The sequence below is a fragment of the Chlamydotis macqueenii genome, chromosome 1 (genome assembly GCF_036417535.1).
Source record: "Chlamydotis macqueenii isolate bChlMac1 chromosome 1, bChlMac1.mat, whole genome shotgun sequence".
NCBI lineage: Eukaryota > Metazoa > Chordata > Aves > Otidiformes > Otididae > Chlamydotis > Chlamydotis macqueenii.
Window position 1 is genome coordinate 152,784,343 of NC_141556.1, and position 19,903 is coordinate 152,804,245.

Here is a 19,903-nt window from a genome sequence, read left to right on the forward strand (position 1 = left end):
CTGTCACTAGAAGTGGGTAATTTTCTTCCTTTAGACAAAGCCTGAGAGGCTGTTTCTGCACATATGTTCCCCTTTGCCCTCTTGGAAGACTTAATTAAAATCCCTTTAAAAAGGAGTTCAGTGTGAGCTGCTCTATTCTTAATTCTCCGGATCCTGTCTGGGTACAGTTAAGCCCTGTCTTCCCCAGGAAAATTGCCCATTGCTCACAATTTTTACAGGAATTTCTCAAGTCTCAGCAGACATGGACAGGGTGGAGAAATTACCACAAATGCAGTGCATGCAGTTAAAAATAATGTATAGAAACATTCCCCTCTGCATCTGTGGTGGAACTTCTTTGTGTAGAGAAAACAAAAACTTCAGGCCCGTCTGTCGTCCTTTGTGGGTCTCCGCTTTTAATTTCTGCCCTTAGACTCAGCTAACAAGTGTTAAAACTTCCCCGTAAGTGATTTTTCAGTCCAGTGGAACAAGTTTTTTCCTGTACAGCCTTCTGCATCTTGAAAGTTAAGCCCTATGTGGAAGTCCTTATGCCCACTCTGAAAGAGGGGAGGCCCATCTGAGACGGTGCCCGCAGTATTTCCCCGGTCCCGCTGGCAGCCACCTGCATTCCAGGCTGTCGCCCAGGCATGGCCACTCTGCATCCTTGGTGTCCAGCTGCCCTGTTTTCCCTCCCCCTTGTCCTCTTCTCCAATTTTTTTTTCCCATTATTTTATTTATTTATTTTTTAAATAGCTATTAATTCTGACTCCCAAAATCAAGCATGTTGCGATAACACATGGCCAGGCAACCTGCTGTGAGAGAGCAGTGTTACTTTCACTGTGCTCCATTTTTAACAAAATGCAGAATTGTTTTTTCCAGTTCAGATGGCCCTTTCCCAAATTTTAATTTATTTCTGTGCTTTACTCATATTGTTCTGTCTCTGTATATTAGAGTAAAGCTTCTGGGCACATTGGGTACACTCAGTTTATATAGAGTTTATTTAAAAAAAAAACAAAAAAAACCCAACAAAACAAAACACCCACCAAAACAAACAATGTCACTGTCTGTTTCTCAGCTTAGCTCTCCCTGATTGCCTCAGTTATTTCTATTATCACATGAGAGACAGCACATAGCTGATGCTTTGCTCCTGTCAGTCCTCAGGCTGGTTTAGTCTGGTAACAGAGCTAAATTTCAAAATGTGCATCTGTAAGCAAATGACACTTTTTCCATATTTTCTCACTTGTATTGACTTCTCCTTATGACTTTTTATTTCAGTGTTACAAACTTACCATCACCGGTTTGACTGTGAAAGCTGCATTCCAGCTTTTTTTTTTTAAAATTTGCCATCTGCCAGTGTCCAGCCTTGCTGAGAGCAGAGTTGGAAGTGATTGAATGTTTTATCAGTGTATCTTCCAAGCATTTCAGTAGTTCTTTATACTATTAGTATAAATTAATTACACTAGTACTAATGGCAGTAATTTACTATAGTAAATTATTTGTAAGTACTTTTGACTGGCTTGTATTTGACATTGTGTGTGTATTTCTATCTTGTATATGTGTATGCACATCTATCTTATATGGAATTAGATTTTATTTAGTTTAGACTTTAAACCAGTGTTATATTTTAAAGGTTTATGCCTATCTTAAACTACAAAGATGGGTTATTTGTCATGTTAGTTTGTCTGAAATATGCTGTGAAACTAGGGTGAGGGGGTGGAACAACTCCTGAAGTAATTGTTTGATACAGTGCTAAAGCTGTCTTTCTGTGGGTGGGATCTAGGATTTCCTGAAGAAATCTTCATCGGATCAATTCAGGATGTTTTGTTTGCGTGGCAGATACAGCTCAGGTAAGGAAAAAAACCCCTTATTTATTGTGATGTGCACGACTTTGCACGCACGCTTGCCGGGTGTGCGCTGCAGAGGTGTGGTGGTGGAGCGGGCTCTCCCTGCAGTGCCTTGCTGTTCCCCTGCGGTGGGTGGAAAGGTTTGTGGTGCTCTGTGAGGCTGCTCTTTGGTTCTCACTTAGAAAAGCATCTTTACGAAGGACAGTACATAACCATTTGTCTAGATACCTTCCTGAGGTGCAGTTAATTGCAACTCTCAATTAGTTGCACTCCCAATTAATGAATTACCTCTGTCTCTGATTTGCATCTGTTGCAGTCACTTGTATTTCAGTCACGATCAGCTTTTTTGGAGACGTACCCAGGTAGAGCTTTGCCTTTTATTCCTGTAGGGTATGACAAGGGCTTGCTAATAACTTTTTATCTCCCTGCTGTGTTATCACTTTTTGTCCTGTGGAGTTACTGAGTGTTCAAGCAGTTCTGTGGTTCATTGCAGCTCGCTTAAACCAGCACTTGATAACCTAGTGATCATCTTCGCCTGGCAAGCACCACTGGTGGGGAGCAGTGTGGGAAATTTTGTCAGCTTCCCTGTCTACACTGTGGTGTTGCCAGCAGGCAGATGCTACTTTGAAGTGGAAGAGGTTTTCATAATGGGTAGTGTTTTTACCAGTTTACTGGGGGCCTACCAAAAGTCGATGGTAGTTCCCTAACCACTGCTGGGGCATCTGGCTTGTTGGCTGTCCTGGCATGGTAAGGGAATGGTGGAGCACAGGGAAACACCTGCTGCGTTATTTCAGCAGGCCTCTAGCTGCCTCAGATAAAGCACCTCTAGCAGTATGGCTGGGAGAGCTGGCATGGTTGAGGCTCTCTGGCTTTGCTAGTGTCCATCAGCGTGCAGTGCGCTCTGAGCCTTTATAGATATGCAGTCATTGAACTGAGAAGTCTTTTTGGTCGTTCATACCTCCTGGCTGCTTGCAGGAGCCACTTGTCTGATCTTCCTGATGGACCCTCCCTCTCCTAAGGCAGCTGAAGGCTTTGGGAATGCCACATATTCCTGAAGTATTTCGAAGCATGGGATAGTAAAGAGACTGCTGGTTATTAACTGGTGACCTGCACCATGGTAGGAAGGGAGGAGCAGATCCGGGTGGGAGGTGTGCTGCAGAACAAGCCCCCATTTCGAGCAGGAGAGAGGGCAGGCAGTGGGGAGCGCTGCCAACTGTGGGGTGAGGTGGTGGGGCAATGGCACACCTGGCTGTTTTGGGGTGATGCTGCAGGACAGTGACACACCTGCCTGTTTCCTCTGAGACTCTATCAGGAGATTAGATAACTTGTGCACACATAAGTGACTCCCCAGCTGCAGCTGGAGGCGCTTGGGGGTCTTGAACAAATGTGTATTTAAAACAAAAGAAGAAAAAAGGCTAACACCTACAGCACTGTCATATATGTTTGTCCTGTAAACAACAGCTGAATGGCTGGCAGTTTCTAAGCTTGCATCAGGGCAAGGAATGGCACTGGAGCCCTGCAGCGTAGGGCTGCCTGCGCTGCATTGTCAGCTGGCTGCATTTCAACCTCTGTGAGAAGGACGTGACCCTTTTTGCCTTACTTCTAGGTGAAACACCTTCTTGTGGTTAAAAACAGAGGGCTACCTGAGCAAATATAGGTGGCTTCGATGAAAGGATACAGTGGTGTTATGTCAGAGTGTAGTGCCAGTAAGCCAGTCAGCAGATAAGGTTTGCTGCGCTTGGCACCTCCACCTTATGAGGTGGGGTGTGGTTATTCACTGTCCGATAAGAAGCCGGAGTCAGTCCCTGCCGAGCTGGGTATTTACTATGCAGCCTGTCAGTTTGTGTCCCTGCTATCAATTCACTTTGGTCTAAAGATAAGGTTACTGCACTCCTTGTCTTGCTGTCTGCTTCCTAAGTATTTTTGTTAGAAGTGAGATCCCCAGCACCTTCTGTTTGTTCCTAGGAAAAAAAGGGTTTTGTAGCCTAAGCCTGTTGGCGATGGCTCCTGCCATCCCTGCCTGTGAAGGAGAGCCTTTCGTACTTGCCAAAATCCACGTTTGGGGGATTGGGTGATGTTACTGCACTTGTTGGATCGAGCCCATGAAAGATCTTGGTTGCCACGTGGATGAGGGCAGTGCCTGACCGTTGGAAATTACTTGTGCTTGGTGCTGTGGCTTAGACGGATTTTGGGCTTGGAATGGGCCTATTTTGTGATCTGAGCTACCCCCTGCCTGTGTGTGTGCTGACGGGTACCTGGGGACAAACGCGACTCCAAGCTGCCCCAACCATGGAGGCGCAAGGGCTGGAGGGGTACATGCAGGGAGGTGCATGTGTTTTGTGGGAGCGGGGGCCTCCTCCTGTGACAGTAATTGTCCCCGGGATGATAAAGCTGGATGCCGTGCTTGTGGGGAAGAGAAGAAAAGTCAGAGGGAAGAGGCTTTGATGCAGGACATCACCCTTTCAGTGTGTCTCTGCAGGAGTCCCTCTGCTCCATTTCCCTCTCTGCCTGCTTAGGCTGGTGGGACTGAGCTGCTCGGGGTTAAGCTGAGCTTTGGGGGCAGTGGAGGTGATCCGGGCCTTCTGCTTTGGCTGATGCCTCTGTCTGTCCCCTTCTTGGCCTGAATCACCACCCTCCAGCCCACCTGGGGCTGTTGGGAAAAGGTCTTTCCTAGGTGCTGCAGGCAGCAGCATGGTGTGTCACCACCAGCATGCCTGGCAGGCTGCTTCTGGGTGCAGCTTAAAAGGAGAGGTGCCATCTCCAAAGCCCTGTGGGACCTCCTTGTGAGGCACTGCTTTTCCTCTTGCATCCTGTCACTTTGCTTTGTGCAGTTAGGTGGAAGGGCTGTGAGCCCGCTGCAGGCAGCGGGGCTCTGTCCCCAAAACGCTCTCCTGGTCACCAGAACTGCTGTGGTGATTTTGTGAATCTGAATGAACTGTTAACATTTTGATCCCTCTGATCTTTAATTACTTGTTGGTGCTAATAAACATATGTTTTCTAACTTGATGATGTAGCGGTGATGCTCTCGGTGGCAAAGGAGGGAAGGAGTAGGGAGCGCGGTGGAGACTTACAGAGCCGGGCTTGCCTGTGCTGCGCTGTGGGTTTGCAGTGCCTGCAGGCGGTGGTTTAGGAGGATGCCGTGAGTCGGGAAAGAAAAATGGCTTTAATCAAAGCAGGCTTCATCAGGATAAACCTCCAGCAAGGATTCCTCGCAGAGTTCCTGTAACTGGGGTAATCAGTTGAGTAATCTTAGTGGATACAAATGATCTCTTTAAGTATCTCGCTGTTTTCTAAAAGTCTATACATTGGTCTTTTAAAAAGCTGACCAAATGTTAATGAGGCAGTAATGCTTTTTTTTTTAGTTACACACCAGTGGAAGATCTGGCAAATACAGGTCCAGATTTATGCCTTGCTTATACTGGGGTAAATCCTACAGAAAGTCTGTTTAAACAGGCTTCTTTGGGATTTAGGCTGATGGAACCAAGATCAGGCCTTGCATCTGGCTGCCTCTGCCCTCTTAGATCTGTCCCGTTGCTCAGTCTGCCTGCTCTAAAGAGGCTGCGCCTGGGCAGCGCTGGGTCGTCGCACAAAGCGGTTGGCTGTACCGTGTGCAGGACCCGAGGTGGGGCTGCTGTGGAAACTGCAGGTGGTGCTCAGTGCTGGTGAGATTAGGAGGAGGCTGCAAGCTGTAGTTTGGGCGTACCTTAGTGGAGAGGTCAGGCATAAAATGGTGGAGCAGTACTGCACTGGCTGCGAATGGGGCTTTGATTCAAGTAATCAACTCCGGTGTGATCTTGTGGGAAGGAATGCATTTAGACTTAGGCTTGTCCTTAGTGGACACAACTTACACCAAAGTCAGGTGAGCTGGCTTGTGTGGAGTCTGAGTGCTCTTCTACAGAGCTCTGCTTAGGATGCAATGAATCATTTGCCTTAAGGTTTTATCTTTCTTTCCAGTGACTATAAGAGGTGTAGATGTAAGTGTGTAAGTTGAGTGTGGTGAATCCCATCCCGGATGTGCCTTTATGTGTTTAAGCAATTTGTATTTTCTCTAGTAGTTGGCTTCAAAAATTGATATGGGCAGTTTAGCTTTGATATTGTGAGGAAATTGTATATCTAGTGCAGAATCTAGACTGCAAAGTTTTAGTCCATCTAGATTTTAGATGTTGGTGAAACAGCCCTTTAACTGTAAGTGCCTGTATTCCTCACAGAGTCAGTGGTGAGGGTTAGGTCTCTTTGGAGGTCTCCAAAGACAGATTGTGTCTACTTAAATTAGAATAGGGACAAAATTGGGGGTGAGGTCAAAGGTATGTCTTGCCAATTTAAATCTGGGGGGATGCTTAGAAATATATCAGATCCAAATTCTTTGGCGTAGTAACTTCACAGAGAGATTCAATAATGGGGAAAAAAAAATTAAATTCAACAAACTGTTGCTTCAGTCAGCTTTTGAACAACAGCCACTTTTTGAATCAGTCTGATAGTAGGTTATACGTTGTCATATGTAATTATTTTCTTTTATATTGATTTAATTCACCTAGTACACATGAAGAACAGAGTTTTTAATTAAATATGTAATTAAAAGTTTGCTATGACAGATAATAACAAGCTTTTCCTGGAATGACTTCATCTCAGAATATTGTTAGTATACAGACAACATCCTCTCTGCCATAATGCCCAAATATTTATTTATTTATTTATTTATTTTCTTAGCGGTAGAATTTAGTGACGAGAGCATGGATGATGCAAAGCACCTTCTTCAGGCAGTCTCCTCATTTATTAGAGATGCCAATGCTTATATTAAAGGACAGCTGGTGTGTGACCCTGTTAGAGAAGACATATTGTGGGAAAGGTAAGTGCATCTCCTGTATCTTAAAGATTCTGATTAATCTGTGCTCACATCAGATTAAGTGAGCAACAGTTTGCTGACAGGCTCAGAGGGGTGAATAGTGCAGTGTTCTGAGTTCTGTTTAAGAAGGACTGAGAAGTGGTCTTCTCTGCCAGCCCTCACCAAAGGCAGCTTTTTTTTTTTTTTCTTCTTTTTCTAGCCAGTTGCTTTTCCTTGTAGTCTGCTACACTTAGGTCATTGTATTTTTAAAATCAATGTTATTTATCTAGTATGCCTGTCCTAACACAGGCATCTTTGCCCCTCTTGAGTGATGTAGAAGGCAGAGCTATGGCTGAAGTTGTGAGGCTGCCTGGTTTATGAGTAGAACTGTGCATTAGCACCTGAAGAAGAAAGAGGAAGACTGGAAAGTAGTACGCCTTGGGCATATGAGCTTGTAATCAAGCTGTCTGGCACTGTGGTGTGCAGCAGAGGAGAGAAGGGGTTACAAAGAAACTGGCGATGGGCAGAGATGTCACAGGGAAAGAAGGAAATTATAGTTGTTGTGACCCTGACAGTAACAAGGACAGTTGTCTTTGGAGTCCTTTAGGAAAACCAGATCATCTTCCTGGAGAGAGACGTGCTGTGTGTTGGCTGAAAAGCTGAGAAGATGAGTGTAGTGCTCTGGAGTCAGCATGGGAAGGGTGTTGAGCACCCTGAAGCGATGTACGTGCAGGCAGCTCTGGGATGTAGGATCAGAGGAGAAAGGGCCTGTGTTGTAGAAGAAAGGCGGCTTCCTTGTGGTGCACGCACCTCACTGTTGGGTAGCTTGTGGCTGCACCGACTAAGGCTTGCAAGGGGCACTGAAATGTGTTACAGGGAAGGGGAGTTGAATTAACTAGTTGCGATATTTGGCAAACGCAAGTCCTTCAGCAGGAGGCTGCTGGAGACCTGTTGGTGAGAGATAAGGTTGAGAGATGTGAGGCACGTGGGCAAGTTGAAATGGGTTGTCAGTGGGGCACACGTGGGAGGACACAACTTGTTTGACACTAGATGTAAAAACAGCTAAGATGAGACGGAGCTCTTAATTAGGAAAGTGGTAGGTACTCAACAAAGAGAGGGAAGCTTGCAGGGAAGAGTGTTGAGAGGAATGGGTTAGGGCAGCAGCCATCTGATATCTGAGGGGAGGCAGGCATTCTAGGCAAAACCACTCAGAAACAGGAAAAACAGGGTTAAGGAGAGCCCCAGAGTTGCTAGGATAGATTGAGGTTCCCCAGGTAACCCTGCTCCCTGAGTTTCATTGTGAAACGGCATCCTTGGGTCAGTACTGAGGTCTGGTTCGCCTGGCTGTGTACAAGAGTGTGCCACCAGCAGCTGTTTGCAGCTCACCATTTATTCATGCTGCTCTCCTCATCCTCCTCCTCACAGCGGCTGCGGTGGGTGGCACTGGTCCTGCAGTGACGAGTGCTGGTTGCCTGCTGGCTATCAGCTCCGTACACAAAGGGTCCCACCAGACTTTTCCATTTCAGCCAAGCTGGGTGGAGTCCCAGGGCTGGGATTGGTCTTTCCTGGGAAATGAGGAAGCAGCGCCTGCTTCTGAGCCGGACCCTGCCAACGGGACTCCAGGCTGATCAGAGTCAGCCCTCTTGCCAGGCACTGGAGCAACGCACGTGATGTGGCTTTGGAGTAGAAGCATGCTGTTAGCTTGAAAAATGGGCTGCTGGGGGTAAAAAGGCATTTAGCAAAATTGTTAATGTGGGTTTCTTAATATAAGGCCCATTTTCCATCTGTTTTTAAATGATTAAGGCAAGCCTTGCTCTGCCGTGGTTGGTTCCTGTGATTAACCATGTATTTATTGAATGGATGTAGCAGTTTGGATTTTGACTTGCATCACGTTTTTCCCTTCGCGGCTGAAAGATGTATTCTCCCTGATCTGTGCAGCGTTGCCCATCGTAGGACAGCTAGGAAGGGAATGACGGTGTCCTTTCGATGACTCCCTCTGGCTGAATAGCTGATGAATTCAGCATACTGCTGGCATCTTGTTTGTCTTATCTTAAACGTTACCTTTTCTTCTTGAAGGCTAGCCAACACAAAAGTAACCGTGAAGGCTGCGTTTGCAGATGACTTTGACACCTCCAGGGCTGTTGCAGCAATTATGGACCTCATTCACCATGGCAACAGACAGCTTAAGGCTGTTACTAAGGTAACCCATTAGGATACAGAGATCAGAAAATGACAGCTGTCCACTGTCCTACTGCTTAATGCAGACAGATTAGTTTATTGTTCACGTAAGAAACCAGCAGAAACAAAGCTCCCCAAATTGTTGACCTTAATGGTGCCCATTTGTCCTGACTGTATTGCAGGAATTGTGTACGGCTATTGTTTTGTGCTTCGTTGTGTCCAAAGCACATTTCTTTCCTGCTGCCCTGTATTATTTATACTGAGGTTTTTGAAAGGCCTGAGGCTGTTGTGGCATGCTGCTAGTTTTAGTGCCGGTTTTACGTTCTTGCCCTGCTTCTTTGCTTAATGCCCATGCACAGAAATCAACCTAAATTGGGAGATAGGGGGTGGTGGTTGCTGTGGGGGCTTTGGCCGGCAGTCCCAGGTGCACGGGGCAGTCACGGTGGTGAGTTCAGTTTTGGGGACTGAGTGGCTTCTGCTGTCGGCAAATTATAACTGCGTCCTCAGTATGCCTCCATGAATTCATCTTCAGATGGCTTTTGGCAAATTGAGGCTGTTAAGGTCTCTCTATGCTGACACAGAGGTGGTGTCTGGTAAGGACAAGAGCTGAGCAGTAGACACGCTCCGAAGCGCTTCTGGGTCTCCTTTTACCCACAGCTCCCTTTCTCGCCCAAGGCGAGCAGCTCAGCCTTGTTGCTGTGCTCGATTGCTGGTGTCCACCATGTTTGCGCTGTAAAAGAAATGTTGAGGACAGAGTAATAACTGATTTTAAGAGAGATTTTGCCCATGGGTTTAGAAATTCTGCCTCCTCCTGGTCCTGTTTTGGCACTGTCTTTAAATTCTGTCCTTAGCTTTGTCTTTAGAAAATCAATGAATCCCTGACCTGAACCAGTTTGCAGCAGGGATCTGTGACAGCATTACCACTCCTAAATACAAGTAGCCTCATTTTGCCATTCGTTGCTCATTTGCACTGAATTCCTTCTGTCAGTCGTTTTGTTGAGAATTGGGTGGGGTATTTGTGGGGCAGCTGACAGATTTCTGGTTGTAGTGCTGGAGCTTTTCTGGGCACAGCCCAGGTGTCTGAGCGTTACCTCTTACTGACTGTGCGCGTAGTTTTTCTCCGTAAGAACCGTGGGTAAATTCACGTAAACATAACTACTCATTCCTCTCTTTAACCTTCTCGCCATTCTTACCTTAGTTGGCATGTTCCTGTTTCTTTCCCACAGCGGTCTGCTTCAGCTCCTTCCAGTTCAGTTTTTTTGCAAATTTTAGGTTCTGGCTTATCTCAGGCCCTAATGGAGATGTCGGATAAAATCCAGTACCAGCTGCTAATCTGGTTGTGTATGTCATCACTCTTTTTTTTAGGCAAGAGTTAGTCCCGTAAATTGCTTCTCAGTCTATCATTTAATCTTGGTTCTTTTTTTTTTCTTTCTTTTTTTTTTTGTGAAATAAATATGGAAGAAAGAAATACATGTGTTATAAAAATGCTATTCTGTCACTGCTGCTGGTGGTTGCTGGTGCTACTGGGGCATAACAAAATGCCATAAGCTGTCTCAAAGCGATCTTCACGTTCTTTAAATCAATAAGACACTCAGAATTCTAAGGGTTTGGGATTTTTTTTTTTCTTAAATAATTTATTTTATAGGTGCCCTTGAAGCTGGGATTTTATTCTTTTATTTTGTTTTCGTACACACAGCCCTTTCATGCCCAGAAGTGCTATTTTTAGATCTAATTTAGTGCGCGCATGTAACACATGGCAGCTTCATGCATCCCTCTCTTCGCTGCGCGTGCTGGTAATAAGCTCTTCCCCTCCCCCGTTCACTTAAATCTTTTCCCTTTGTGTTGTGAGGTGCTTTTATATCTCTGTAAAACTTCCTGTCTGGGTAGGTGTTACTGGTGGAGATCTATAGAATTAGTAATAGTTTTTCCTTGTGGACTAGGCTACAGAGAGATGCTGAGTTCTCTAATGTGTATTGACCGGACCATCTCTTTTGAGTGTTTTTTAAACAGGATGCTGGATCTCCTAGAAGCTCTGTTGTGTATGGAAGCCTTATTTCCTATATAGAAGACTTTTTTAATGCCCTTGGGATGTCCTTTGGAGAAAGACAGGTACGAAACATCTCTTCTATGTGTACTAGCATATGGTAGCGGCGCCAGCGTTACGTTTTGTAGAACGCTTCCCAGAAGCATCAGATGTAACAAAGTTATTTATGGTTTTAGTAAACCTTTCTGCACTTTCTGCTTGCAGTTTCTGCCTTGATGTCTTAGGAAACCATGTGAGCAGGTAGAACAAGAGAGAGCAAAGTGTGGGCTTTTTTCTTCTCTCAGATACTCTCGAATGACTTCTGCAGCAATTGTGCTGTGGAAATAAAAGTTTGAGGAATGAAATGATAAAAAGTTAGCATTGGAGGCCTTTTAAGTTGGTCCTGTTTTGTGTCTGGCATTTCCCCAGCTCTTCTTCTTCTTTCTGATGGCTAACTTGGATAGCTCTATGAATATTTGCGGTTTTGACCTCCCCACACAGCAGGAGCTGCAGGACGGGTGTGGGAGTCGGGGGGGGTCCTGTCATTGGAAATAGCTAACGTATCCTTTAGTGCTTGGAAGGGTAGGAATGAGAAGAGGAAAAAAAAAGGAGGAAAAAAAGCTCAAAGCAAAGTATTGCACAGGGAAGACGGTGATAAATACAGAGGTGATATCCTAATGTATGGAAGGGGAGTGTTTAAAATGACACAAGGTGCTGGAGATCTGCTGGCTGTTCTGTGCTCCTCTCCTGATTGAATCTGTAATTGAATACCAAAAAGTTTAAAACTTTTCTTTAGAGAAACTGTTCTGCAGAAATTCATTTTGAGGAGGGAGAGAAGAGGATAAGAAACTGTAAATGACTTTGTTCATCCTTTGAAAGTCAGGCAGTATAGCAATAAATGTATTTATTTATTTTGCCTCTTTGTGCATGTTTCCACAAAATTTCTTTCAAAACAGTGGCTGGATGTGATTTGGCTCTGTGTTACTCCTCATAACCCATGGTTTGTGTCATAGTTCAGGCCCCATCGGGACCAGTCTACACAGTCTCTCTCCCGCTCCCTCCACCCTCTGAGAGAATAGGGGGAGATGATATAAGGAAAAACAGCTCAAGGTTTGAGATAAGGATGGGGAGAAAATCCTTAAAGTCACCGTCACGGGCAAAACAGACTCGACTTGGGGAAAAAATACTCATTTATTTCTAAAACTAGCAGGAGAATGAGACAGGGAACAAGATAACCTCCCCCCACCCCTCCCTCTTCCCAGGCTTAACATTATCTCTACTACCTCCCCCCCCGAGCGGCACAGGGGGGAAGAGGGAATGGGGGTCGCGGTCAGTTCATCACGCGATGTTTTATGCTGCTACTTTGTTGTCGGAGGAAGAACTCGCATTCCTCCCCTGCTCTAGCGTGGGGTCCCTCCCATGGGCCACAGTCCTTCATGAAACTGCTCTGGTGTGGGTCATCTCTTCCATGGGGTGCAGTGCCTCCAGAACAGGTGTCCCAGCGGGCCCTCCACGGGCCACAGCCTCCTTCAGGTATCTGCCTGCCCCAGCGTGGGGTCCTCCATGGGCTGCAGGTGGATCTCTGCCCCTCCGTGGACCTCCATGGGCTGCAGGGGGACAAGCTGCTCCCCCATGGTCATCACCACGGGCTGCAGGGGAATCTCTACTGGGAGCTGCGTTACTCCTCCCCCTCCTTCTTCACTGACCTTGGTGTGTGCAGCCGTTCCTCACAACAGGCTGGCAGACGCCTCTCGGGATCTGTTTACAGTTCATTCACTTCTCATCTCCTCTCCGCTTCTTGCAGCCAGGCCGGGCCGAGTTGGGCCCAGTCTCCTGCCTGGTGGGAGGCCAGAGGGTGAGGCCTGCAAGGCCCACAAGGCTCGTGCCTGCCCCTCTCTGCCCCCCGCTCAGCTGCTTCACATCCTCTCCGGTTTTTTTTCCTGTTTTCCCCTTCTTAAATACGTGATCGCAGAGGCGTTATCACAGAACGTTCTGCTACCCATTGGCTCGGCCTTGGCCAGCAGCAGGTCCACCCTAGGCCCATCCGAGTCCACTGAACAAAGGGGAGCAACTTCTAGCAGTTTCCTACAGAAGCTGCCACCGTAGCCCCCTCTCACTAAACAAAACCAGAACAGTTTGTCATGTTAATTTTTAGTGGCATACTAAACACTTGTACTTGTCTGTAAGCTGGATGGCAAAGTCATTTCTCCAGATTCTGGGCTGTCTGTATGCAGGTGCCTGCTGCATCTTTATTTTTGCTGAAACAAGTGTCTGAAAGCTTTTCTCTTCTGCATGCTGTGCTAGTTTCTCTGGGGCAGCAGGGTCAGCAGAAGATGTTGGTATGAGGTAGAAGGAAGGAGCAGCACATCAGACCCTTCTCTGTCGCTCTTCTTTTTCCTTTCAGCTTTCAGTAAATGAATCAATCATAATCTTCATCAGACAGGTTTGTGGGCTGCCGCAGCTAGTAAATAAAATGGTGCAGGGATTGTTCTCTGACCTTGAGAGCAGCCACAACTCAGTGCCCAACCTTTCTTGCCCCTTAGCCAGGTGGCCCCAGGCATGCAGCTTATGGGGAGCAGTCCCTGATCACCACAGGTCCTGGCATGGGGGCTGTCTGGGAAGGGGGCTAGCTGGCCTGGCCGCTGCTGTGCTGCCAACTTAATGTAGAGGCTATGGGGAGCAGTGTTCAGGCCCTCTTCGTTTGGATGTTTGCATTAGCCTGCGGGTCTCTCTTGCTTTTAGGATTGGATTCGTCTCGGCTAATGAGCCTTACAGTGTAACGTAGCTGCCTGTGTTTCCGCCATAGTCGGCAGAGAGAGGTACCGCTAAGGAACGGTTCATCTTAGTCTGGCGGTTGTATAGAATAAGACTGCCTATCTCTCTCCCTGCACTGGCAAGAGAAAGAGCCTGGACAGCCACAGGCAGGTGAAGTGAATCCTTCTGAAAAGACGATGGGCGGACACTGTCGTGCCTGTTTTAGAGCTGGGGAGCAAAGGTGAGGGCTTTTGCTCTGCTGAGGAGTACTGTATTGCAGGCGCAGCGGGGAGCAAACAGGGGATCATCCGTGGGGCAGGCAGGGGCCAAATTTCCATATAAAACTTCTTACGAGCTCTCTGGATTGGCTGGCACTGCAGGAGAAGAAATTTGAAATCAGCCCTGAGAGGCTACACAGTGTTTTACATGGAAATCAGATTGGTTCATCTCCTAAAGCTGCCCCTCCTTGCGGAGGATCTCTCCTTGTGTCACGAGTTAAGTCCCTGGTTTGAACTTCGGCAGTGGTGTGTGTTTGAGGTGCGTTTGTTGCTCGCCTCTTAGTTTGTCTTTCCTCTCCCTTCTGTATTTAAGCATTTATCCTGCTCTTTTACCTACCCCAGTTTATGATAGAGCATTTCTGGCACTTGTATTTATTACCTTCTTCAGTCTCATAAACAACTTCTTTAGTACGTTTACATGTTTTGAAAGTTTGGAGAATTTGCTGCCTTTTATGACTGTGGAGACCATCTCATGCTCTAGCTCTTTGATAGCCTCCCCCTCACCTCCTTCTCCTCCTCTTTGTTTGCTTCAGTCAGTGACCTCTGAAAGTACTCTCTTTCATTTCCATCCTGCTGTTCAGTGACTAAACACAGGCCCCTCTGGCTTTAATTACTCAGCTGCTCTTCTGCTCCCAGTCGAGCATTGCTGCCAGCAGCTTCACCCACTGGCCTTGGTGTGGCTTTACATCTCACTGCTCCATTGTCTGCTCCCCTCCTTGTGTCTCAATGATAAAATACCGCAATGGTGTTTTCTTGTTTGTTGGAGCTTTGTCCTTTTCCTCCCCCTTAAGGGTTTGCCTCTAATGAGAAACAGGGGTGGTTTCTCTGCCGAGAGTGAAATTGGGAGCCTGGCTGTGCCAGCGCCGAGGAATGGTCTTTCTCTTCTGCTAGCACCTGAGCTCCTCTCCTGGCAGCCACCACAGCGGGACCCTCTAGGAGGAGCGAGGCTGTTCCCTTGCCGTGGCGTTGACCAGCTTGACTTCTGCCAAGCCCGCTGAGGCTGAGGAAGCTCAGAGCTGGCTGAGGGAAGGAGGGGGCCAGGCAGCACCCAGAGGACATCCACTCTGTGTAATGGCTACTGCTCGGTCAGGTCTTTTTGGGTGGCTGAAACTTTGGATAAGGCGGATCAGATAAGGTTCAGGGGATTTGGGGAGGTTTTCTGTAGGTGCAAGGAGAAGGGGTAGTCTTAAAAGTCTTTCAGTCTTTCGACTTAAAGTTGAAATACCTAATTTTCCTGGTTTGTTTCCTGAAGAGGATCTGAAGCTCAAAGGCAGAGTGAGGGGCTGGTGCTCTTTCTAGTTCTGCAGATGTTTACAGCTGAGGAACTGTCTGAGCTGGCAGCTGGGCTTCCCTTGCTGTGTCGAGTGGTGGTTGCCAGGCCTTTCTACCATTAATTTGTCTAATGCTTTTAAAATTTATGCACGCTTCTGGCATCTCAGAGGTTTCCTGTGGCAATGAGTTCCACAGTTGGGTTATGCAGCATGTTATGCTCACATGAGAGCTTTCTGCTCCAAGATAAACTATTTCTAGGTATGCCTGTACTATAATGTTCTGTCCAACATAGTGAGATCGCGATGTTTTAATTGTAGCAGTACAACGGAAGATGCACAACCAAGAGAGGTGATGATGCCTTAGTGAATGCTACTGAGTTGGGGTTGGTTTTTAAATCATTCTCGGTTGTTTGTAAAGCAACCTGTTTGATTTCTAGGTGGCTCTGGGAGGAGACAACTCTGCTGTGCTCTCTAACGTCATTGACGAGCTTGTAAGGTTCCGCGCGAAGGTCCGTCATTACGCGCTTGCTCTGCCGGAAGAGGCACCAGAAGCTGTGCCGATGGAGGGTGCTGCGGAAGCCAAAGGACAGAAACAAGAACAGAAGGAGAAGAGGCAGCAGTTAATGCAGGAGAGAAAACCCCTCCTGGAGGCTTGTGACAGTCTGCGTGGAGACCTTGCTGCCTTTGGAATCCACATAAAGGTAGAAGACAGTGACCCTCTGTGTGAGATCGTTAGTAGTTTTTTAAGACAGCGTTTACTTTTGCCCCTTGAGCCTTTTCGGCAGCTTTCAGTGTTGTGCCCTGCTCCCTGTACAACAGCAGGAGCAGGAGGTGGAAGTTAAGCCCTTGTCTGGTTGTACTGCTGGCCTTCTCTTCCGCTCCCCTCTTCCTCCTGTCTCCATGCGAGCTGTACCTACTTCTGCAGTTACTCAGGGTGTGCTATTTAGCCACTGAAAATCCTGTAATACTCAGAAATCCCTAAGTAGCCCAAGTTCAATCCAGAAGGAAAGGTATGACTAAAGTGTGCGATCTTCAAAAATATAGATTGCACAGGAACTGGAAAGTAAACTGAGATGACTTATGAAAATCATGCCTTCCCCCTACCTTCCCCACGTTCTCCCACCAAAAATGAGAAGTCCTTACAAGACAGCCTCTTCTGTCTTCAGCAGCCCCATTCCCAACTGTTCCTGAGCCATAAAGTACTTTGCCTGACTCCTGTACCGCTCCTCTCCCCACCCTGCTTTCTCCTGTTAGCCTGTACCTAATGCCACTGTGCTTTTCCTTTTCCGTTACCCCAGTGGTGTCTCCTGCTCAGGAGAAATCTCTTCGCTGGCTTATTGTTGTCTTCTGGTTTTAAGGTGCTACGTTACTTTTTTAATGGGTGCCACTTCTTCCAGTTCCTCTTGCTTCACTGCCCTTCTCATCTCTGCTCCAGCCCTTGTTGGGCTGGAGTTGCTCCTCGCATGCAGAATAATCCTCCACTTTCTCTTCAGCATCTTTCTCCATCTCTCCAGTTTGCGCTGCTCATTTTCCCCTCGCTTGGGAATTGAGCCTTGCATAGTCTCCTTGCGTCGTTTGACGAACTGGAGGATATAAAGCACAGTGACATCAGGGAGTGACAGCATGCATCCCCTTTAATTGCTGAACATGAGAGCTGTCGTTTGTCAACTCACCTATGAAAACCAAATACGAAGTGTGGTCAGCTGCCTCGTGATCTCAGACGAAAGTGAGCATGCTGATACAAACAGGGGTGAGGACCAAAGTGCGCAGTGGTGGTGAGCTACAGCTGGGAAAGCAAAGGAAGACTGTGGGAAGCTGGATCTGCTTCCTTAACTTGTTTGTACATTGCTAAATCCTCACTCCGCTTATCTATCAAGAAAGTTTGCAAATCCAAACAACTGTGCCGAGACGAAGTCCTGAAGAAGATGGCTCCCTTTTGATCCATTTGGCAAAACAGCCGCAGCCCCACCTCTGCCCTTTTGAAGATTTGTTTTGCGTTGTTTTTGAAGGGATTTATGGACACTTAATAACCTCCCAGAAATTTGCCTTAGCCAAGATTCAGCCCATTCCATTAATTTCAAATCTTTTTTTAATAATCTGAAGCTTGGTATAATCAGTCTCCTGCTTGCTCCAGCATAGCTTGCTCCTGAAGATGAAGCACACATGCACATATGAGTACAACAGCACTGTCCAAAGCTGAACTCCTGCTTTTTTTGCTGATACTGTGGAAGTATCTGAAGGTGTGCTGTGAAGGTTGCCCAGCTCTTGCCTTTGCACATCGCAGAAGAGTCCTGCAAACCGAGCGATGCAGCACTGCAGTTCCTTGCACGCGTTCCCAGAGCGAACACGTGACAAGACATGGCCCTGCCCAAAGCAGGGCTCTCACCACCCTCATGCTCCGCATGTATCTGCTTGGCTGGGTTGGTTGGTCCCCCTGGGTTGGTTATTTCCAAAAATGCTGTGGTAACACACTGCCTAGCAGCTGGGTCCTCTGTGTCTTGAGGAAGTAATCTGAATTTCTCTTTTCTACCCAGCCTCTGATTTCCATTAAACTTTTGAGTCCCACGATAGGAATGCAGTAATGCATCTGTTAACGTGCTCTCCCTCTGTCACGGGCGGCTGAAATCAGGCAGCAACTTCTTGAGTCCATGTGCAGGAGGAAAAGCAGCAGAACAGATGAAGCAGACTAGGAACCCCTGGTTTGGGGCTGGGCAGCTCTAGGGTGTGAGTAGGAACGTACAGAATGCAAGTAACTTAATTCCCTTAAAAAACAGCTTTGTAGAAAGGGTAGCTTCTCCTTCAGCTTTTAACTTTGTGATTTATGTGCACTAGTTCCTTTACTCATGCTGCTCAATGCAGGCTATGTTCTGTTTGTCTGAAGTTACAGAACCTCCAGAAAACTGAGTAAAATATCCACCAGTCTTTTCACGTCACCATAGCGTGCTTGAAATGCAAACTACTCTGTGCTACTAAGTGAAATGTAGTTAACTGGGTATTTACACATCAAAACCAGTTTTCACTTCAATGTAAAGAAAATTCCACATTGTATTCCAGCCTCTCTCATGAGTCAGAGCTCATGGTAACATTGTCATGTTTCAATAGTCACACATTAATTTGTTTTAAACAACTGCATTCAAACAGGTAGATATTAACAGTCAGAAATGCTCTGTTGGACTGTAATAGTCTCTTTCAAAAATATGACAGTATTGGATTACAGGTATTTACAACAACAGGGTACTATCCTAAAATTCAGGAGCAGATATGCTAGGCACTATATTATTCTGTATTGGCCATAAGGAGAGCTGTTCGACATGTACCTGAGCCTTTTAAACATGAAAATGTGACTGCCTGAGTCAACTTACTCATATGAGAGAGCCCACACACTGCTACAGCATCTCACACTGAACAGGTGATATTTCTGACATGGTGGGGTTTTTTCTTCTGCACTGGGAAGAATTGTTTGGGTTTGTTTTACAGCTTCTGACCATTAGTAAGGGTGGCATGGTCTCACTGCCTCTTTTACCTAACTGAATGAATAGCTTTGCTGTATGAAGCTGGGTTTAAAAAACCTGTACCTCCAACTATCTACAAGTGTATGATACCTGTGTGATCCAGACTGCTGGGACTGACCCTCTTCCTCCTTCTTACAGGACAGAGCTGCTGTTTCAACTTGGGAACTGGTGGAAGGAGGGCAAGCAGAGCAGCAGACTGAGAAAAAATGCTGATCCTTCATCCTTGGACTTTATTTCAGCTGCTTTGGGAACAGTTGTAAATAGTAACTTTTCAAATAAAATCTTTGGAACAGAATGGCTGTAATACACTCTGAACAGAACTGTTGACACTACTGCTGGGGAAATAAACAGAGGACTCACGGCAGCTGCGTACATGGTGCAGGCAGTGGAAGCACCCAAGCCCCATGCCACCAGGGAAGCAGCTGTGCTGGCTGACTTAGCCTCAGTCTATTCTACTGCAGGAACTGCCCAGCCCCAATTGCTGCATCATCTGCACTCACACTCTGTTTTGGTGAGCTGGCACTGAGAATTAAAACATAGTGAAGATGGAGCCAAGAACTTAGGCCTGTGTCCAAAATCAAAAGCAGTTTTATGCCCAGTGCTTTAAATAATTCTGTTTTTCTCAGGCACAGGAGGTGGCACCTTTAGCCTTGAAGTATTTCCTTATTGCAGCCAGGCTCGTTTGGTCCTGTGCAATCTTTAACCATAATATGTTATCCAGTTTCCTGTAAGGCTCAGGATCTGTTCACTTTGCTGTTGCGCAGAATACACTGAGATTTCCCTAGCAGGGTCTCTCCATCTGAACAGGGAAGATAAAGTCAGTATGTTTAATTATTAGCTGTTCAGTTATTGATCCCCTGCAAAGTAAGTAACTGCCATAAATGTCAGGATCAGTAGTGTCAGTATGGAAAAATAAAATGGCTGTTGTACCTTGTAGGATAATACCCACAGGCATCTATGCCTTAAATACCACAGAAGGTCAGACCAGAATCCCTTCTTCCTTTTGCTGCGTTTGTGTTTAAAAAATCCCCAGGCTGGTGTGGCTGTAGGTGGACGGAGCGAGGCCTGCCTTACACATGAGGGGACCTGTATTCTAGTTTATCTGGGGCTTGTACTTACCCACTAGCACGCCTTCTTTAAATCAATTTATGAAAAGATAACAAAAATAAGAACGTGGGTTCATATACAAGGAATTTTAATTTGAAAATACAATCCATGGGAGCAAACTGTTCAAAAGGATGAAGG

At 46.5% G+C, this 19,903-nt stretch overlaps 1 protein-coding gene across 4 annotated transcripts in view; it reads left to right on the plus strand.

Moving 5' to 3' along the window:
• CARS2 (cysteinyl-tRNA synthetase 2, mitochondrial) overlaps window positions 1-18,953 on the plus strand; it is a 37,638-nt gene extending 18,685 nt beyond the window's left edge. For 2 of the 4 annotated variants that reach the window (XM_086770410.1, XM_086770437.1), the window contains 6 exons: window positions 1,757-1,823; window positions 6,528-6,666; window positions 8,719-8,842; window positions 10,831-10,929; window positions 15,584-15,847; window positions 18,797-18,953. In XM_086770410.1, coding sequence (XP_086626536.1) covers window positions 1,757-1,823; window positions 6,528-6,666; window positions 8,719-8,842; window positions 10,831-10,929; window positions 15,584-15,847; window positions 18,797-18,871 — 768 coding nt within the window. In that variant the 3' untranslated portion in view covers window positions 18,872-18,953. The remainder of the gene's footprint in view (window positions 1-1,756; window positions 1,824-6,527; window positions 6,667-8,718; window positions 8,843-10,830; window positions 10,930-15,583; window positions 15,848-18,796) is intronic. The other 2 variants (XM_086770420.1, XM_086770427.1) reach the window with 2 other exon arrangements.
• Window positions 18,954-19,903: the final 950 nt, after the last annotated feature.